Source organism: Halichondria panicea, chromosome 2 (assembly GCF_963675165.1).
Source record: "Halichondria panicea chromosome 2, odHalPani1.1, whole genome shotgun sequence".
NCBI classification, from domain to species: Eukaryota; Metazoa; Porifera; class Demospongiae; order Suberitida; family Halichondriidae; genus Halichondria; species Halichondria panicea.
This window is the reverse complement of record NC_087378.1, coordinates 6114541-6136149: the sequence shown is the minus strand read 5'-3', so window position 1 is coordinate 6136149 and position 21609 is coordinate 6114541. Positions and strand designations below refer to the sequence as shown.

The 21609-nt window shown below is 39.6% G+C and overlaps 1 protein-coding gene across 3 annotated transcripts; it reads right to left on the bottom strand.

Moving 5' to 3' along the window:
• Window positions 1-73: 73 nt before the first annotated feature.
• Window positions 74-19736, bottom strand: LOC135331030 (uncharacterized). Of its 3 annotated transcripts, none has more exons than XM_064526055.1 (8): window positions 19628-19736; window positions 19223-19516; window positions 18398-19167; window positions 14333-14402; window positions 2019-11792; window positions 1000-1195; window positions 864-940; window positions 74-767 (listed from the first exon to the last, which is right to left on the bottom strand). In XM_064526055.1, the coding sequence occupies exons 1-8, from the start codon at window positions 19644-19646 to the stop codon at window positions 85-87; spliced, it is 11883 nt and encodes a 3960-aa protein (XP_064382125.1). In that variant the 5' UTR covers window positions 19647-19736; the 3' UTR covers window positions 74-84. The 3 variants fall into 3 exon arrangements, with proteins under 3 accessions (XP_064382125.1, XP_064382127.1, XP_064382128.1); XM_064526057.1 differs by having other exon boundaries at window positions 19620-19734; XM_064526058.1 differs by lacking the exon at window positions 2019-11792.
• Window positions 19737-21609: the final 1873 nt, after the last annotated feature.

The window sequence follows — 21609 nt, the reverse complement described above, 5'->3', positions numbered from 1 at the left end:
AAAAAATCATACTGAGTATAATATTATAGGTACAAACTAATGGGTGCATTCATGATATATTGTATAAGTAAAATGACAGGAAGGTTAGAGTTTTACTTTTGTTGGCAATTTCTTCATACTATAGGTATAGCCAGCAAACCTGACAAAGAGGTGAGTGTCCTCAGCACATGCTCCTCCACTTTGCTTAATTGAAAGTGAAATATGAAGTCGTGATGAAGAGTTGAGTACCAGTGCATTGGTGGCCGTTGGTGTGTATTGAATTAAGTGGCAGTATGTTTTTGGACATCCTCTGTGTGGCAAATCAATTGTTCTTTTCTTTGTCACCACTTCTTGTAGTTGTTCACTGTTAAACAAGTATCCTTTGGCTTCTGAGAAAAGTTTTTTTGCGGCTCCTGTAAATTTTTTAGTCATACTCCTCACAAAACCTACAGGTGCCCCGCTTTCCTCAGAGGTGGATGCCGGCTCATCCGTACGACGTTCTCCCAATTGTCCGTAGGGACTTTCACTGTCTCCATCTTTGATATAAGGTTCTTTAGCTTCTTTCGAATCATCAGCCTTTTTTTCAGTTTCATCTATGTCATTAGCACTACTTTCAACCGTCTCAAAAATAAGTTCTGCATCTGCTGTAGATGGTAGCTCAGGAACCTCACGATCCCTGATTGTCACAGAAGGCAAAGTAGAAGTGTTTGAATCAGTGGTGGAGCCGAACTGAGAAATACTGGCTGTACTTGCAGCAGAGGGAGTGGCAACATCTGGTGTTTTCTTGCCTGCAAGCAAATCGATGATATTTTTTGTGGATCAAATTAAAATTGGTACTTTTGAGCTACATTTAACAGTACCCTCAATCAAGTAATTACGCATACCTTTTGTCTTCTCAATTTTGATTTCAATTTCAATTTTTCCTGGAGTTTTTTTCCCAGTAGATAACTTCCCAGAGCATCTATAGGTGGTAATAAAAGAAGATAAAATCTACGGCAAACTTTTTTCATAGTTACCAACCTTGTATATAGTAAAATACGTAATTCACTAACACCAAAGCATTCAAGATTGTCCTTTTTGTATTCAATCTTTTTTCGGGTAACAGTTCCAAATGGCTTTGCAAATGGGTCAATTTTCTTCCACTCCATTAGAGACTTTTTGGATGTCGTTAGACCATTCACCATTAAGACATCTCGTGCATAGAGACAATCCGATTCTGTATAATTATGAATACAAGAGTGGACAGGTAGCTACATTGTATCGTATAGCGCGAAAATGGGTTAGCAATCCTAAAACAAAATTAATACCCCGAAAATTGTTAATTAGAACATGCAAAGATTAAAGGCGTGGCCTTTTAGTGCTTCCAGTCAACTCACAAACTATATTCAACGAAATGCTTTTAGAGGAATTTTCGAGGGGCTTCATTTTCGCTGTTTTCGTGGGTTAGCAATCCTAAAACGAAATTAATTCCACGAAAATTAGGATTATCTGCTATAACATGCAAAGATTAAAGGCGTGGCCTGGTAGTGCTTCCGGTCAACCCAGGAATTTTGAAATGCGGAATTTTCGAGGGACTTAATTTTTGCTGTTTTCGTGGATTAGCAATCCTACACCAAAATTAATTCGTTTTTTAATTAAAATGATCTGCTATAACATGCAAAGATTAAAGGTGTGGCCTAGTAGTGCTTCCAGTCAGCAGCAGAGGAGGTCCGACATGCGTGCACGAATCACTACAAGTTCAGTGCATTGATGTCATTGCGGTCACGTGATAATGCCTGGCCACAATGCACTGAACTTGTAGTGATTCGTGCATGCATGTCGTTCCTCCTCTGAGTCAGCAGTCAACTCACGAAAAATACAACTAAATGCTTTTAGAGGCCATTCCACGAAATGTCAGTGGCTCGAAGATTTCGCGCTATACGGTATTATAGTATGATTGCGGTAATTAATTATAGTCTACAATTAATGTAAACAGCTACACAATAGAGTCAAAATAAAGTAAATGCAGCCCCCCTGAATATAACTACAGGTCTATATACCATTTTGGAACAGCTGGTATCCTCTTCTCCAAAACTTTTCGTTGAGCTTTGACGGGATTGGAATCTTTGGAAACGGGTTTCCACTAGGATACATAAGATACTGTTGTCGTAATATGGGTAAGGAAAAAACATGATCAACAGGATGGGTAGTGTACCAGGTCCACATTTTCTGTAGTTGAGTTGTTGTGAAGACAATACACCTTCCCGAAGAAGGAATTATGTAGTTAATCATTTGCACATCTATGGTAACAGCTCCTACTACTAATTGGTCAGGTTGTCCAAGAGCTGATACGTAACCTCGAAATTGTGGACAAGAACCATTGCTTTTACGCAAAAGCTGTTCTAGTATGCATCTGTACCTTTCCTGGGCAAAGTCAATGACAACTTTAATGGCATCTGTTTCTTGCTTTAAGATAATGCTATCATTTACATTTAGGAGACAAAGCCCATACTCATATCCATGAGACCCTGGTACATCTGACCAGACAAGCTTCATTTCATGTATAGAACCATCAGAGTGGTAGGTAAATGAAGCTTTAAGCTTTGGGGAGTGTAACACAAGTATCTCTTCTTGTGGTAATCCAACGTATATGTGAGTCTTTCTACCAAAAGGTTTAATCGTGCAATGAATCCAAGCTGTGATCAGACTTCCTGAATGCAGCTTTTGATGAAACTTGCTGAGAGCAAAATCTGAAGAAATTTCATTATTAAAGCCCTTTTTAGCCTCGACTTTTTCAATTGACAGAGCACATAGCTCATCCGTAACATTTAAGCCTTGGTATAATTCTACAGTGTATAACCGAGCTGTGCTAGTATTCAATGGCTTAAATGTAACTCGCACTTTGTTCAACTCCTGCAAGTAATGAAGCTCTGCTGACATTACATGTAATGTATATCCTTCTGCAATGGTGGGTTTTAGGCACCGAATGAGGTCTTGACCCAATCCAAGAGAATACATTTGCAACTGGTAACCATTATCAACACTAGTAGGAACATTCATGAAATCATTTTTGTAGAGAACAGTTTGACCATTCCTTCCAGCTCTACATTTCAGCACTTTAGAGAACTCCAACTTTTGAGACTTTGTAGTTACTAACTCTAATCTGTAGCCAATAGCATGAGCACCATATTCCCAGCTAATATGAAGTCCAGCTTTTTGTGTACGAGTCAAAACTTTCAAGTATTTTGGAGGTGCAAGCAAGATAAACTCCGGGAAAGACTTTGGCATACTTTGAAGTTTTGAAATACCATTAGCTACTATTTGGCATTGAAATATAAGTCCACCTTTTAGTTTGGGGCTATACTTTTTAAGGATATCGACTAAGTTAAATTGATATTTAACCCATCGAGTATCCTTACATAAATTCACCTTTTCAGAGAATGTAAACTCTTTTTTACGTTTGTCAAGATTTTTAACCTCTTCGTTCAGTTTTCGCGGCTTTACCGCAAAGCCAACTATGGTGACGGTGAAGAAATACTGATTTCCAGGCTCCGGAAATATTAACTGAGATCCATCTATAAGACTTACCTCTGATGATGGATACAACCATTTCAACAGGACAACTTCTGTATCGAACAAATCCAATTTGGGTAGTGTAACAGTCAGAATTTCAGGTGGATCATGCCGGACTATCCTCAATTCTGAGACTGTGAAAGGAGATAATGCTTTGTGCTTATCACTAAGAGCAAGAGCAGAAACACAGTATGGACCAGAGGAAGTTTCTGGAAAGTGAGTGCTCGATGGTTCAAGTTGGTACTTTAGTTGGGGAGGAAACACGCGACTCTGCTTGACAATGACTGTTGAGTCAGTTTCATCCACTAATTGTACTATATACGATGCTGCGCTATGTACTGGATTTAAAGTACCTGAAACTTTTAAGCTCTCCTTCTTGTGGTCACATTTAGCTGTAAATGTAACTACTTCAGACTCAGAATCTTTGTTGATTATATGTTGCTTAGACACCTTTTTTCCTTCAATCGTAACATCTGTTAATCGACCACTTGCCTCAATTTGCTTCTTAGTGTCCTTCATCCATGTATTACTAAACAGTTCATCTTTTTTAAAAGCATTTTGAACTATTTTATCAGGTTGTAACATCTTCACTTTAAATTTTACTTTTGGTTGAATGCCAACATTAAAGCACACTGTTTGCTCCAAAACTTTGGGCTTAATAGGAATCACTAGTTGTATGCATTTCTCTGGCTTGGACCTAGTACTCTGTTTTTGCTTGCTAGCAGCGTCTGAATCCTTACTTTGTTCAGTAAAGTGTTCCATGCCTGATTGAAGCATACTATAAGACGATTTTTTTGTCATATGCTTTACATCTTTAAGAGTGAAGGTGTCATTGCGTAGAAGAACAACTTGAGAGGTACGAGGTTGGATGGTAATGGCAGAAATCTCCACATCATACTCAATGCCTCCTTTGTCTTTGGTATAAAAGGTACCTTCTTCAGGGTTGTAAGTAAACCACGTCATTACGATAGCACATTTGTTTTGAGCTTTCACAATGACACTCAAGTAAACATCTGTCACAGTCAATACATTGTCAGCTACAATGGTCAGAGTCTTTGAAAGAGTATTCGCTTTCGATTTTAGCACTGCCAAATCATTCTCTATTTTCTGCTTGACATCACTCGCCTCTTGTTGTTCTTCAGTTTTATATTCTTGAGCATCAACACAAGACTTGAGATACTTGTGAATCTCATGTGCCATACTACTAATTGCATTAACTGTCACAATGGGTCCGAATTCCTCTATAATGTATTGCTCTGGCGTAGACTTTTCTGCCTTAGTTTTGGAGTTTCCTGCTGTTCCTCCAGGAATATAACCAAGTACAATTCTATTTACAAAATCCACAATAAATACTGAGCCACCAGGGACACTCCACATTCCTCTCCAAACCTTGTTATTCCCAAAAGCGCCTTTTTGCGTATTGTCTGTTTCAGTATCGTCTGTTGAAACTGTGTCTACTTTTTTCGTTACAATGTCCAATATCTCATTTGTCCCCTTAATACTCTCCCGTATCGATGTAAATGACTTGGAAAAATGCTTTGCTTCGTCAATTAAAGCCAGTAATGGTTCAATAAAGTGGCCACTGTTATTCTTCAAAGCTTTTAAGATATACTGACCAAGTAAGTATGACATAGGGAAGCCTTCGATTGAAATCCTGGGCAAGGAGATGAACATATCTGGCACATTAAATGTTATTTCTTCGAGCAACCCTATGATAGAGATCTTGATAACGCCAGATAGGATGAAACGAACTAGACATTCTTCTTGCTTGTTGTAATTACACGTTTTCAAGCAGAGCTTCCAATTCCATAACAACTTACCTGAAAGACTGTTTGCAGTGACTTTAGCAACATCTTCAATTGATTTAAGCAAAGAAAACCCTGGGACATCTCCATTAAGTTGTAACTCTAGTATATGTAACCCATTGCTTTGGCTCCATTCTAGCTGAATCAAAGGTTCACTAATCCAAAGAAATTTCGGGCATTTGATTTCACCTTTCATTGTCCCACTTCCAGGCATACACTTTAATTGACCATCGCAGCAAGGAATATCAAGAATTTCTAATCCGTGAGTTAAGACAAGGGTTTTCTGTTTATATGATAAAAGGGGACCCTTATGTCTGTGTTCAACTTCATACTTTCGTTTAATTTCTTCACTTTCAAGGTGATCCTCTTGTTCCCCGGTTAGTTTTGCAAAATCAAGATTAATTGTTCTTTTGGCCCTTGCATCAAAAATAACATTGTGTTCATCAAACATTACAATACCATTTTGTATTTCAAAATCAAGTTTGAAAAATGTGACAGTCGCTTCTATACGGTAACCACGCTCATAAGCAGATGTTACTCCATCTTCATCTAAAGTGATTTGTGAAGCAGCATAGTAGAACTTTCCTTTTTTTAGGACAATATCTAGGCTAAGAGGCCATTCAATGGAGCAGCAGCTGAGTAGAGCAGAGAGTTTTAGACCTTGTTTCAAGGAAATTTTGAACACTTTGAAAACAATACCAACAAAAATGAATATACAGGTGAGCTTCGTTTCGGCAATTTCCACCTTCCCTCTCACATACAAATTCGGGTATCCTTTATTTAGGTACAGTTTGAGTGCAAGATGTAGTTCTTTTGCCACAACATTGATTCGACAGGGGTGAGATAAGGAATTGCCATAGCTCACAGTACTGAATTCAGCATGATCAGGATTAACAGAAAGTGTACCATCAAATTTAAATATCTGATCGTCAGTGTCATCAAGGTTAACATTAAGAGCAACTGCCCCTGTGAGCTCAAACTTAGTGGCAGCCTTAACTCTATACAGCAAATGAATATCAGAGAATTCGAGCATTCCAAACAGTAAAATTCTAGGAATCCAAGCATTGATATTGATATCTGTTTTAGTTGTTGATTGACCAATAAATGTCACAATTGAAAGGCTATGTGGCACTGATGTATCTCCAAGCTGTAACAATCTGGTAATGATTCCTTGTGACAGGTTAATATCAATGCTTGCATAGATCGTTGTCCCAACCTGAACTTCATACTCTGCTAGTTTTAATTCACATTCAAGCTTGGATTCATAGAAAGGCAACTGAAGAAGGAGCTCTTTGACCCAAGACCTAGAAAACGAATGGTGGAATTTGGTGGTAATGTCTGATAAATGGCCAAATTCAGCAGAAGAAACAAGTGCGTTTGCTGTTTGCAACTTTACCAATTCGTCAACAAAAGTTAAAGATTCAGATAACCTGCCAAATGAGACGTCACTCTCAAGGGACAAACTAGCGACATAGTCTATAGAGTCCGTGTCACTGATAAGATAGCCCATGAAAATGGACCCAGTTCCCCATCCCTCCACTTTACTGCTGATAAAGAACTGTTTTTGTACGAGATTAAAGGCAACTTTAGCTTCTGTGAAACATATGCTCTGCATTGTAGAGGGAACCAACTCTGACAGGCCTGAGGTACTGGGATCATATTGGTTGTATGGAATTATTTCAGCTGAATCTTTGATGCCCAGTAAATGGTCAATGGCTTGACTGTAATGAAGGCAGTGTGGATACTCGACTGTAGAGAAAACTATGGAGTCCTTGTCTTCCTCCTCAAGCAGCATTTTTACATCAACTTGAATACTAAACAGCTCAGCAATACCATCAATGTAGGCTTTGTAGTTTGTCCTAGTATCCAATTTTTCCCACTCTAAAGTTCCACTGAGATCACAAACAGGGATTTCATAAGGGCCAAACTGCAGTTTCCAAGAAGGACTCATCACTACCATAATCATACAAAACTGTTCACTTGGTTCTTGAATATGAATAATTAACTTCTTAAGTTCAACCAGCATGGGAGGCAAATCAATGTTAGTTGGAACAAAGGGTTTTTTTGCGGACAAAGGAGTGTACCTATCTAGTATGTGCTGAAGTTGAGTTGGGGACTGTGTTTCAGAATCTGCAGTGCAATGTCCTTTAATAAAGACATCTTTAGTTGTTAGACTGCCACTGAGGATGAATTTATGACTAAGAAATATCAAAGAACAGTCTGTGAAACTGAGTTGGGAGCGACTACCAGATTCCCATGTTGCCTTCAGACTGATATCGTGCACTAAAACTTCTGGTTCGGCAAACAATAGCCATTCCTTAATCAAGATGTTAATATTAAATGCAGCAGGCTGAAAACTGGGCTGTTTTCTGAATGTAATTAAGCCAGACATTAATTCAATTTCAAATACAGCAGGTAATCTCACATCAAACTCAGGAAACTCTGGAGTAGGGGCTTGGGCAAAGTCAATAGCAGAACATAATTTTAAGAGGCCGCCGCAAGGTCCAGCAGCCACTTTTGCTGTCAAGTAAATTTTTTCCGAGAAATTAAAATACAAAGACATATTCTCCTCGGTATTGAGCTTGTGGAGTGTCATAGAAAGATGAGCATCTGAAGGAGAATCTTTACTTGTTAGCTCCTCAGTGTACTCAAAATGAAAATTGTTCAGGACATACGTGCTTTCACAATTAATTTTCAGTGCGTCTTTTGTCTCTAAATTGAGATATCGAAGCGAGTATTCTCTTAAATGCTTAGAAGGTAGACTAATACTGACACCAAGAGAAGCTGTAAGCCCTGGTTTCTCATGGTTTCTTGCAGTGATTCTTAAGTCTGATGACAATATATCCATGAATTCCTCTGAAAGAGCCTTCTTCATGTTCTGATACGAATCTATAGACGTTGAAAATAGTTGTAGCACACTGAGAGCTTGAACAGTCCTAGCAAATATCACTTTTACTTGTCCTGACAGAAGTTTATTGGTGGGATCATAGTCTAGTTTAGTATAAAGAGCTTCAGAAATAAAACCTTGAAGAGAAAATGTGGTGATGTACTTATCCTCCACAAGCTTTACAATGACTTCTAGGTCAACACCATCTAATTCGATCAGTCCAACATCTATTTGTTTCTTGAAGACACTAATACTGGCATCTGTAATGCAAAGTTTGTCAGTAAAATAAAAGCACAAAATTACTTTTCTGATAGGAGTGTCCAGAATCTTATCCAGAACCAGGTTTTTTGTGACACTTGGAGTAAGCCAGCCAAATTCCTTCATGAAATCTTTGAAGATCAAGTTACTATCGTAAGTTTCAAAGCTCAATTTTCCTTTTTGCTTGAGTGTTGGAAAACTAAACCGAGGAACTGAGTAAACGTATTGCTTGATTAGCTTTATATTCCCACTGCAAACTATACACAATCCTTCACTTGAAAATGATAGGTTTATTGTACACTTATCAATAGATAGCGTTCCATCTATGATATCAAGTTTACTTAGAGAACCATGTACCTCACAAAGTATTATTTGCCGATTCGATAGCTTAAATACAATCTTTCTGAGTGCCAAGGTTTTGCAAACCTGGTCACCAATTTTGGGAATCGCCTTGATCTGGTCTTCAATATTCTTTCCCAGATCACTATCAAGAGCTGACACAATTGCTAGAACTGAAAAGCCACAGATTTCTTGTGGATCACGTTCACTGACACGCTGTCTAACCACTAACTCTGAAGAGTAAGTTCCATCCGCAATTGATGGTACGATATGTAAACAGCATTTTAACAAGGTTTTACATGTTTTTGCAGCAGTAAAAATAGCTATATCAATTTCTGAATTGAACACAGCTTCAAGCCCTAATATTGGAGTTTTTGCTGATGGGAAATGTACAATTGTCTTTACTTCAACCTCCATAGGAATACTTAGGGTACACGTGGGTGGCAGTACGCTTTCAATGCTTGTTCCGGATTTAACATAAAAAAACAATGAAGTGAGCCGTGACTCGATTGTGTTCCCGAAAATCTGAGACAGTACAAAGCCTCCACTGTATTTGGTGTGATTATTCAGAGCAGTTACATGTGAAGGATGTTGCAGGGAAGAGGGAGAATCACGGATTCCAAACAGTTCAAACATCTCCTTCGCTGGCATGGTTTCAACAAAAACACATTTCAGATGCTTTTGTGAGTCTGTAGCTGGCGTACTATAGCAAGTGAATTTCAGGAGGTGTTTGTTTAAACTGCAATTTCCTTCGACTTTGATCATTTGTTGATCTATGTCAAGCTTTAAAATATGCATGGCTAGTGATTCTATCTTAATGCAAAGCTTGTGGTTGTTGATAGAGACTGGTTCAAGCTCAAACAAGTTCACATATATATGAGCCTCTTGCAGCACCTGTGACTCGACAAGAACTGTGGTTAGATAGTGGTTTATCTTGCACTTAATCAGGGGGGACGAGAGGAACAGTGGTAGAGACTGAATTGCTGAGATAGCGTTTTCTTCGCGTAAAAAGACATAGAGGATTTCACCAACTGTGCGATCCTTTACATGATGCCATGCATCTTCTTTATAGCAAGTGTTATAAAGGTAATCACCTACAGAGGTTCCACAGGTTCCCTTCAGTTCTAAGTTTGTAGAAATGATAATTTTCAACTCTTTGGAATTGACTTTAGCTACTAACACAAACTCCAGTTGCATTGTCTTAGCTTTTTTCACAATAAATTTTGCTTCATACACTGCCTTATTTCCAACTTGTAGTGGCTGGCGCTTATTAATATGAACCACAACATCCGCATCAGAGGCAGAAAATTCAGTGGGAGATAAAGCAAACGTTGAGTTACCAGCTGCCGTTTGAGTAAGCAAGGCTGGAATAAGTTCAGGTACTTCTTTCAAACGAATTTTCCTGAGTTGCTGAACTAATGTAGGGCCAATGAGGCAGTTTAAGACTTTAGTCATATTATAAGAATGCTTCTTTTTGTAACCAATACCATTCATGTATGTACCCAAGGGTTGACGATTAATATGCCCACTTGAAGCTGCACTTGATGGTGGAGGTTTGTAGCTATAAGTGATATGGCCTACCATCTCATTGGATTTTTGGGTGCTGATGTCATCACAAATGTCTATCGCATCTCTAACAAGGTTTATCGTTGGTTCAACGCCGACACCACTCACTATGTGAGCCAAGGGGTCGACAGAAATGGTGTAGTCACAGTATTCTGATTCATAATGTTGGACATGGGAGCATGGATTGATAGTGAAGAAAGGAGTAGACCTCATCAAACGTTTTTCAATGAATCCCATACGTACATTATGCTGAGTTTGATTGGGAAAGACAAGCTTTCGCACATCTCTCTGGATGATTTCATCCATTGGCAATGGCAAGCTGTCAGTGATAACCACTGAACAAGGAGCTTTTTTCCAAAATCTGGCTATGAGAATACCGTTAAGAACTTCCAATTGATGACCTTGCCTAAGATCCTCACCAGACAACAAATATACCTCGGCATTCACATGCTTGTAAAAATGGGCCCATGCAAGGCTGTTTCGAAGAAAAACTATTCGTTTGTACTGTCTACGCTCCTCTTCTGAAACAGACTTTGCTACCTGTAAAAAAATCCCAGGTTTGTTTTTTTTGTACCAATTTAAATAGAACTTGTCACTGTACTCTGAAAATAGACTAAGTTTGGCGTCTGCATCTTGTAAGATTGCCTTTAGGTCAGTTTCAGGATGACATATAGTTAGATAGTCTTTACGAAAGGATTCTCCCTTATCACCAAGGTGTTTATTTTTGAGTTCGCCTAATATTGGGATAAATCTATTTCTTTTATGATAAATGGCTAGGTGTAGAGCTGAATCTTGCAGAGAACTGGGGTTCCATAGTAACTTCCGTGCTTCTTCAGGAAAGAATGATACACACTGGTCACTGTCTTGATGCGGAACTACGAAAACACTGAAAAACTCTTCATCTAGATTGTGAAGTTTAGCTATCGGTGTTTCACCGGTGACAAGAACAGAGCAATAGTGTTTGATCTGCATTGCTATATCATTTCCACTCCTGTCCACATCTATTGTGTCGGACACTCCCTCCTTGTCACCCGTGTCTGTTTGATACGATACCCGATGTTTTACTAAGGGATGTTTCCTATTGAATTGGAAAGAAAGACTCGGTCCAGAAAGAAGGTCACACTCTTCAAATAAGACGTCAGGATGATCTAGTGGGAGTCGACTCAATTCTGAACTAAATGTACTCTCGAGGCATGAACTAGGATTAATGTTTGCAGGGGTAATAACTGATATCTCCTCAATAACTTTGTTTTTGAAGATGGATTTGAGGTTAGGCTGTGAAGTTGAAAAGAAAGCCCCACTAACAGTAACGGACCGGAATTCAATTAGCTCCTGGAGTGCCTTTTCCAGGCAGTTGCTGTGGTTAGTTGTTCTATATCCCGTATCATAAACAAATAGATTTTGACCTGCATGTTGATAAATAATATTTGCATGGATGATCACCATCTACTACGATCATAATTAATATAACATAACTATATAATTATCTTAGGGTGACATATTTTCACAGGTAGATTTGTCTGCAATTTCACTGTTTAGCTCATTTCGCTGGTACTAAATTCTGCTTAAGTTACGAAATTAATGTTATATTGTATTCGCAAGTAGTTTTAATGAGATTCATTGAATTTTCAAATTATCTGCAAGTACATGATTTTAGCAGAAATAGCAGAAATTAATATCCGCAAAAATATGTCACCTAAGGTATATAGTATCAGGTCTACATTAAGTCACAATAGCAAGTCTCAATTCATCATAAGCAACGAGATTGGTCACTGGAAGGTCTAAATATACTAGCTGCAACCTGTCAATGTTAGAGTTCTTCTAAGTAGGCCATACAAACCTCGCACACGATCGTACTGAGACTACTAAAAAAGATGGCAACAGTCGATGTTACTGCAAAAAGATTGAGACTACTACTCTACCGAGAATAGATAGGCCCATGCACGTCCGAAATTACGCCCACCCCAGTGAAAGCTCCGGCCTGCATTAATACGCCCACCAGGCAGGCAGTGATGCATTTGTCAATGAGCAGTTGTCAAGAAAAGATTTAGCAATTTCTTGTGTAAGCTGGTTAGTTCTGAATATAGCTATCAATAAGTATATTGCTCCTATATTTGCATGCAAGTATAAGAGACAAGTTGAAAACTCTGACAGTGAGACTCATGACTTGTTTGTACCCTAGCTATACTTTATTGTATTGTTGTAATACTATATTGATGGATGCAGACTTAGTTTTGTAATGAGTGGGTGTAACTTCGAGGCGGTGGGTGGGCTTAATTTCAAGACAAAACTACTGTTTTCGAAATTAAGCCCATCCCACCTGTAGCTGCTTTGTAGCATGCAATTAAGGTGGGTGTAATCTCAGTAGAATACAGTAATACATAGGCCAGATGGAGGCCCAAGCACTGCGCATTATTTTGATGACGTCCTCACGTAATTTCTCTTTAAGTTTGTATACTACACCTATATCAACCTTTTGCTTTGAGTTGCGGTTTCTCAGCTATAATTACTAGAGTACTGAAGTGCTAACTTTCGGCTGTTTACTTGAATACAATAAAATAGTAGTATGTATGAAGCATGGAGAAGCTGGCTAAGTAGCAAGTAACATGAGAAATGAAATTCCATCGTTCCTGGTACAGGATCACTTCAGCTGTAAATATGTACCTCGAGAAAAGGACGCATGAAGCTTTAACATCAAAATCTGCCATTGTTAAAAACTAATAACTTGTTGTGTGAAGGCTATCCATGCTGTAAACGCAGAACTATGGCTCGACACTATGGGGCTCCATAGTGCTTTCGTTACATAGGCCTCAGCCAATAGTCCCTAGGGCCATGCTATTCAGAGAGCCTCAGGCCTTTGGATCTCTGAATAGCGTGGACTTGACCTATTTAATCTGACCCTGAAAATAATGAAAGTATCGCAGGTGCTGATATCCCGGTGGAAGTGTCAAAGCTACATAACATAAAGCTACTAATAGCTTTTATACACACAAAGTGACTATCGTGATGAACATTTTTTGCATTAATTAGCACTCCACAATTACAGAGAGTGGGTAATGATCGACCATGATTGTTGTTAAAAACGACCGATGCCAAAAGTCCAAGTCTAAAATTAATGGCTGCATCAGCGCATTTGCAGCTTTCTTCTCACTCTTGCAGGCCAGCTATAAATAGCTAGCATTCTAGTGCAGATCTCAGTGGCGGACCCAGGAAAAATGAAAGGGGGGTTCCAAACTACGAGCGTGCAGCGCGAAATTTTTGGGGTAATGCCCACTTCCGGTCACACGTGACTAGGGAAAATCCCATACTCAGCCAGGGGAAATCCCATAATAGACTTGCGTAGAGCTAGCCTCGAATCCAGGCCGATTAAAATACGTATTTTAATCGGCCTGGTCTCGAGGCTAGCGTAGAGCTAGCTAGAGCTAGCTAGCTGCCAAGAACAGTCAACTAGCTAACCTAGGCTAACCTAAACACTCCTTTGGCAGTTGATGCATCAGAACAACAGGTACAATCATTGAATCAAATTACAATAGCTACAAAACTGATAAATAGCTAGCTGGTAGCTGTATATAGTAAAGCCACAATAGCTTAGTCTGAAAAGGGGGATCCGTGGCACCCTGGGATCTCCCCCTGGATCCGCCACTGGATCTAACTACTAAATTGAGTAGCAACACTCCATGGACAAGTTTTTCTACGTCTGAAAAGGCTGCAATGCAATTTCAAGTAAGCAAAACTAGCATAACTCGAGAACCAAGCATTATTTTGCAATTGCACGAATTAAAATCCAAGAAAACATGACTAGAAGCCTCTCACTTGCACTTCATTGATCATTGAGCGCGTGCGCGTGCACACACACACACACACACACTACCGTATACCTCGCTTGCACATGCACATCGAGGCATAATGTGGTCATAAACATTTTAATACTTCTGTGACTGCTCACCATGCTGTACAAGGATAGTCAAGCCACAGTCACCATCAACAATATGCAGCAGCAATTCAATTTCTGATCCCTGTATTCATATAAACACAATGCATTACAGAAGATAAAAAAAAATCTGCATGTGGTATAAATAGGTCTCATACGCATTCTGAACTGTCCCTTCAAATACACAGTATATATCACTGCATGTACAAAACGTACATAGAAATATATTATGATAAGTCCAAAAACACATGCATTTACATGTGACAATTACCAACGGGAAAGCACCAAAAAGCATGGACATAAGCAAGCGCGAGAGAGAGCCGTACGTCAAATCGTTACAACTTCATTTACGTGTAAAACAATGAGTATAATTATGGTGCAGTTTTTAAGCTGGTTTATAGACAATAAACTGTCTATTAATATATTATATTATATTGATGGTAAATGTGCTGATGTTGTGTTGATGACGTTGTAAGGAATGATGTTTTTAGTGCTTTCCATGGCCAATCGTAGTAATTTTCACATTCTATTTGGAAAGATCCCCTTTGTTTGCAGAGTAGGGGAACTTCAAGAAGCAATCACTTTCAAGAAACTTTTTTAGAGGCAAGGAACGATCCTTTATTATGTTGCTGATTTCTGTTGGTCGATAGAATGATGAGAACCAGGCAGGGGCGCGGGCGGATCCAGGGGCTGGTTTTGAGGGGCTGAAGCCCCCCCCTTTTTGCCTATGTATTGCTAGTCTGAGGTTACAACAATTTTGCCACCAACCTTGTTACTTATGCATTTGCATGTAGACTCACTGACTTAAGAGATGCTAGACAACAGCCAGGTATAGCTACTAAGAGTATAAGGATCTAGGCTAGCTAGCTAGCTGGATCTACTAAGCTAGCTACCGTAAGACCTCGATTTAAGGCGACCCTCCAAATATACGACACCCAGGAGCTTCAGCAATTTTCTGACCTCTAAAAGTAGCGACAGCTGCGTTGACAATTATTTTTTAATGTTGCGTTCTAAATAGAGGTAAATGTAGCCACTCCCTAGCCTCGATTGTAGCCCACTGTGTTTTTAAGCGGCCTGAAATCGAGGCAAGGACTCTGTAAAGTTACCTCTAGCGACCCTCTAAATATGCGACACCAGGACTTCAATATAATTTTTCAACCTCCAAATTTAAAGAAGCGACCTCTGGCTTCGTAATTATTAAAAAGTGTCGCTTTAAATCGAGGTCTTACGGTAGACTTACATACTAATTTAAAGTGCATAGGTCAACTATTGCTGTTGCTGAGTCAGCTCCTTGTGCAATGTTTTGTAGCCTCGATCCCAGACCTCTCTTCCTAGGCCTTGTGAAGGCTATTGTGCATGCTGCTGCAACATGGAGTAGATCTCAGACTTTTTCAGCTAGCTGCAAGGAAGCAGCCTTACCTCCTCTCACTCTCAGTGCAGGCATTGTGATTCTTTCAATGTACCAAGAGTGCATGAATCTACATATAACATCTATACAGTATACAATCCTTTTGTTGATTAGAACGAGTTTTTTGTATTAACTTTTTCGTATTCAGTATATATTCACTCATTAATATGAAAGTTCAAAGGTCAAATTGTGAGCAAATTGTAAAAAGCTAAGAAATTTCGCCTCCGCCACCCTCGTACGGAGCTTTGCCCCTTTCTACTAACCCCCCTGCCAGGTACACAGAATCTGATCTACCCTGAAGAGCAGTATAAGGGAGGTGTATATATAGTGTTGCAAGTGTATGGAAGCCTATGGTTATAGCATTAGCATAATTATAACTGACAACAATGGAATTCTGAAGAAAAGAGGTTTCAAACTTGTAAAACTGCACTAAATCAGCATGTCACAGCCACACCCATGGTCAACTGTTACTTTGCAGAATGTACGTTATTTACTCAGTCAGTCAGACAGACAAAATGCGTGACAATATTCATGCATGTGAACATTTGTTTGATTATTGTTGCCCAGTGAGTGCTCAGTATATGGCATGTTGCATCACTGCCATGGCTACCATATATTGCACTGCATTATATGGCACTAATGCACTGGATTACCGTATAGCGGGTATATTTCGAGGGTATAAATTTTCGCGGATGTGCCTTTAGAAAGGTTTTCGCGGATTTAATTTTCATGGAATAGCGCCTTTTTTGCAGCATGCATGCATGAAATATTAAATTCATAAATGTTTGCGGTTCATGCCTAATCCGCGAAAACCACGAACATTTATACCCTCGAAATATACCCTCTATACGGTATATGCACTTGCACTGTGTGTAAATGCAGTAGATTTCTTTAAGGTTGCGGTAAACAGTTTGCTCATGAATATTCATGATTTTCTTATAATGATTTTTGTGAAACTATAAATGCCATGATAAAAATTTAAAGCACACACATGATAAATATATTGGTGTATTATCCTGTATGACAAGTATCAATCTTCAAAACATTTTCCAGTGGAAGCTCTGAGCGATCATTAAGTTACTAGAAACAACACAAAACTAGTAGTCATTTAAACTTCTAAAAACACTTCTAGCTCTGTGTTCTTGCTCTTATATGATGCTTCTTACCATTCTGGAGGGCGGGTCGAAGCGTTTTTTTCTTTCCAGGCCAACAAACTCTCACAAAATAATAATATGTAGACTTAACTCCACTTAAAATGGCGGCCAGAGCCAAGGAAAACAGCCTCTTGTGAGCTTTCAGTAGCCTTTTTTCGAAATATCTCTTCGACCCACCCTGCATATAGTGAAGCTACAGTAGACTGTACCCTAAGCTTTATAGTAAAAATGTCTATTCGAGCCATGAAATGACTACTGCGTTTCAGCTGGACTTCCAGCTCATTCTAGCTGGAAAAGATCACTAGATCTAGCTCATGAATAATTAATGAGTAAACCGTTGACCGTAACCATAAGAGATATCCAGTTGGGACTTATGCCCCACCATCCCACCTTCATTTGGTCCCTTTTATAGGCTACTACTTTTATGGTATAAGAAAACCTAAAAATTTACTATGGAATTCAACAAACTAACGAATACACTAAATTCCTTCAAAACACCTTATATGACCAGTCAGACGAGTCGTCATTGGGCAATAAGTTAGTTATTGCAGGCGCCCTCGTGCAACATGCCATATATTGCACTGGATGAACTGATACGATAACTTTTACCGCAATGACCTTAACATTATGGGGGAATAATCGTGAATCTATAAAACAACAAAACAGTGTTTTTTTTCGCTTTTTGAACTACCGTATAGTGCGAAATTTTCGAGGCACTTATATATTTCGCGGATTGGCCTCTAAAAGCCATTTTGTTGCACAATGTTCGCGGAATGACTGCTTACCGGAAGCCACGCCTTTAAATCTTTGCATGTTCTATAGCAGGTAATTCTTATTAAAGAACAATTTTCGTGGGCTTAATTTTCGTGTAGAATTCTAACCCATGAAATCCGCGAAAATTAAGCCCCTCGAAAATTTCACGCTATACGGCCTAATATTTTTCACCCACTGTCTCATTAAAAGTTAAAGCAGTCTATGAAAGTGTCTAGTTCGCTCAAACAGCTCACTTTTGTGTCCACACACACACACAAACTGACAGTGTCAGTCACACACATACCAATCCTTCATTCAGTGCGCGCACGTGCACGCACACGCACACGCACACGCAGCACGGGGTAATAAACAAGCTGTGCAGTCAGTTTCCAGATCTGGGCTTTTCTTGCGGATATGTAAATGAGTGAAATACGTGAAAAATCTAAAGCCCTAATTACAACCTATAACTGGAGGACTGGACATGCGTACAAGAATGACTGCAAATTCAGTGCATTGATGTCATTTGAGGTCACATGATAAGGTCCAGGCCAATTATTGAGTTATTATATCTACCCACCATGCATAGATAATAAACCAATGCAGAAATTCCCTGGGAAAACCCCGTATTAGGTTAGTACAAACTGATATAGATAGATTATGCTTTCAATTTTCAATTTAATGTCTAAAACAAGCTGAGCAGCTTAGGACACGTAAATATGTACTTTCCCCCACAAGAGACACACTCAAATGATGCAAAATAGTTACCTGAAAAATGATTGATTCCAGCGCTGTCTTATCATCCATTGTCGTCATCTTAAGGATCCGAGGAATTATTTGTTTTATCTGATCGTTGCGACTTTGCGATAGAGGAAGCAAATGTATAATGGACAGTTTAGGACAGCAGAAAACCAATTTGATACAACCCTCTTCAACTGTTTTCACTCGCAAAGCAAACATATCTACTTCTAAAATATTTGCAATGGTATCCTTTACGTATCGGTAAGTAGACATTGTATGAGTGTCTACTTTAAGGCAAAGTAATCTTTGACACCCCTTGTCATCATTATCATCAGCATCTACATGCAGACAACGACTTTGAAGTGATTCAACTTTCCAGGAACTGAGAATCTCTTTGAGCTTAAGCTTATAATTCTTCAACTTAAGTTTATCTTCATCTATTCCAAAGGCGTTGATGATGTCCTCAAGAATGTCAAAATCAAGGAATGACCAGAACGGTGCCACAATTATAAATATTTTGTCGATATTCTCAGCTTTCTCGAGATCATTATAACGATCAGCAAGCAACTTATCATCTTTCTTCATTGCAGCAGGATACTCTCGATATGATGATAGACGGGCAATCAGCTCTGAAGGAGGCGTCTTTCTATTTTTTAGTGATAATCTTGTCCATGTTTGCAAGACCTTATACTCATTTCTAATGATTCTCACATCACTACTCAACTGCTGCTCCATGGCAACACTGCGTTTTCGTTTCCTTCCAGTTCTCTCTTTTACCTCCTCAGTTTTGAGTGCATCTGCATATCATTATAAATAAGACACACAGTATGTAACCTAAAGTGGGTGGCCTACCTTGTGGACAATACTTTTCCTCCAGTGTCCGAGCTTTTTTTTCTTTGTCAACAGTTTGAGAGCGAAGGGCCCTAATCAGTTGTCTCCATGTTGCTCTCTCTTTACTGAGCCAAATTTGCAGAACTTCCATGAGTCGATCTTTGTCAATGTCACGATTGTGAGACGGCCTCCGTTCAATAGCATCAATGTCTCCCGAAGTGAGATTAAGCTCAAGGCCAATAAATTTCCACTCAGCTCTTTCATTATATACTTCATTATATATAACCTTCAGATCAGCCTTTGAAAGCTCTGTATCTATACATGCGGACAACACACGTACACAACATTAATTAATCATTAACAACAACTTAAACTCTAGTGCTTGAGTATAGTATGTGCTGTAAATAAAACTGCATACCGGCTAACCTTCCACTTCGAATTCCATTTGAGCTTGCTAAATTTACTATTAATATGAGGAGCGCGAGCGTAGCCAGGATTTTTTGGAAGAGGGGTAAAACTTATCAGCCGCGCAGCGCCGAAATTTAACTGGAAGCCACGCCTCTTAATTATGACGTCATAATTGACTTTTCTATTTTGTGTGCAATAATACTTCGGTGAGATACGCTAGACAAAATAAAAGGAAAAATAAGGGAAAAATGATTACTATGTGGATGCTGAGTTCAGATGATTTGGAGTTGGCTTGACCAGTGCTTGAGCGGGCCCCACGACTCAAATGCACTGGATTGCTGATCTTAATTTAGGCGGCAGCGTAGCCAGGACAGGGTGGAGGAGTAGGGCATTGTATTAACCTAACTCAGTTCTAATTGTACATGTACAACAATGTAGCATTACTTTTACTACTTGTGTTACTTGTATATACAGGTTTACTGTTTAATTGTTAGTGCTTTGTGCTCAAAAAATATTATAAAAATAAAAAGTGTCTAAAGTTTAGATATTCTTGTTCAAGGCGGTCACAGCCTGTGAGAAGTCTAATTCTGAAGTTAGAGGGTCTTTCAGTGAGTACGACCATAACTGGGAGGGCTTCCCAAGATGAGATGATATCTGGACTTGAGAGCAGGAGTCCACCAGATTGACATATAGCTACTGTCCAATGAGGAAGGACTTTTTCACTGCTGCTTTGAAAGGGTCTTTACTTTTCCCATATGAAAGAATGCATGGGTTGAGGCTAGGGAGGACCTAGCCTTTCTCTTCGCGGCCTGGAATCGAGGTGTCCAGGAGCAGCCTTTGCTTCAGTATTCTCTTAGGAAGGTCGTCTGTTGACATGCATGCAATAGAGTTGACAAAGCAAAGTTGCCTACAGTCTATACCAGAGAGGAGATCCCCAATGAGCCAATAAGGCTAGCGAGGGACATCTGGTAGGGAGGCCCTGAATTGTACGTAGGATTGTTCTGTGTGTTCTTTCTAACATTATTAGGTCAGTTTTTGTGAGGGACTAAAGCTCTGACCCGTATAGGGAGGCAGAGAGGTGAGTACAGTTTGTGGGGATGAAGGCGGCCAAACCTTGCACCACCGAATTCAAGGCACTCCTCCCTGCAGAGCAGCGATTTGAGATTCTGATCGAGCCAGAGGTTGAAACTAGGCGCAAGATTCCTAAGTGGGAGTAGCTGTCCGCCTCATGTATTGTCTCAGAGCATACCGAAAAAAATCGAGTTAGGCGACCAGAGGAGCGAGATTTTGCTGATTCCCCACGGATTAAGATAGCAGATTTTGATGAGTTAATTTCATATCTCCAAGCACTAGCATACTCTGAAACAATGTCCAGTAGAGATTGCAGCTTGTCAGGGGTCTCCGCTATGAGAGATAGATCGTCTGCATACATTGGAGAGGGACAGTGAACCGAGCCGACCGTAGCACCTAGGCAGCTTTCATCAAGTAGAACCAGAAGCTCGTCAACATAGACTGAGTAGAGCAGTGGGGACAGGATTGCACCCTGCCGAACACCCTGTTTGACACGAGACCGCTCACCCTTTAGAAGGAAGCAGCGAGTGTACAAGTTGACCAGAAGGTGCCAGATTCTCGGATGAATGCCTTTATCGTGTAGTTTAACAAACAGGCCCTCACGCTAAACAGTGTCAAAGGCCTTCTTTACGTCCAAGAATGCCTTATTGCCAATGTCACGGAGAGATTGTACAGCTTCTTGGAAAATGAATGCAGTATAAATCGAGCTATAGCCTGCTTCGAATCCCCCCTGAAGGGGATTCCTCAATACCATCATCTGACAACTTGTCTAATATAAGTTTCTCCAACAGTTTCCCGACATTCGATATGAGTGAGATTCCTCTGCAGTTGGATGGGTTCTGAAGGTCTTTGTCAGCCCCTTTAGGGATCGCCGTGACGAATCCTAGGGTGAACAACTCTGGGATATGGCAGGAGGCAAGCATTGCATT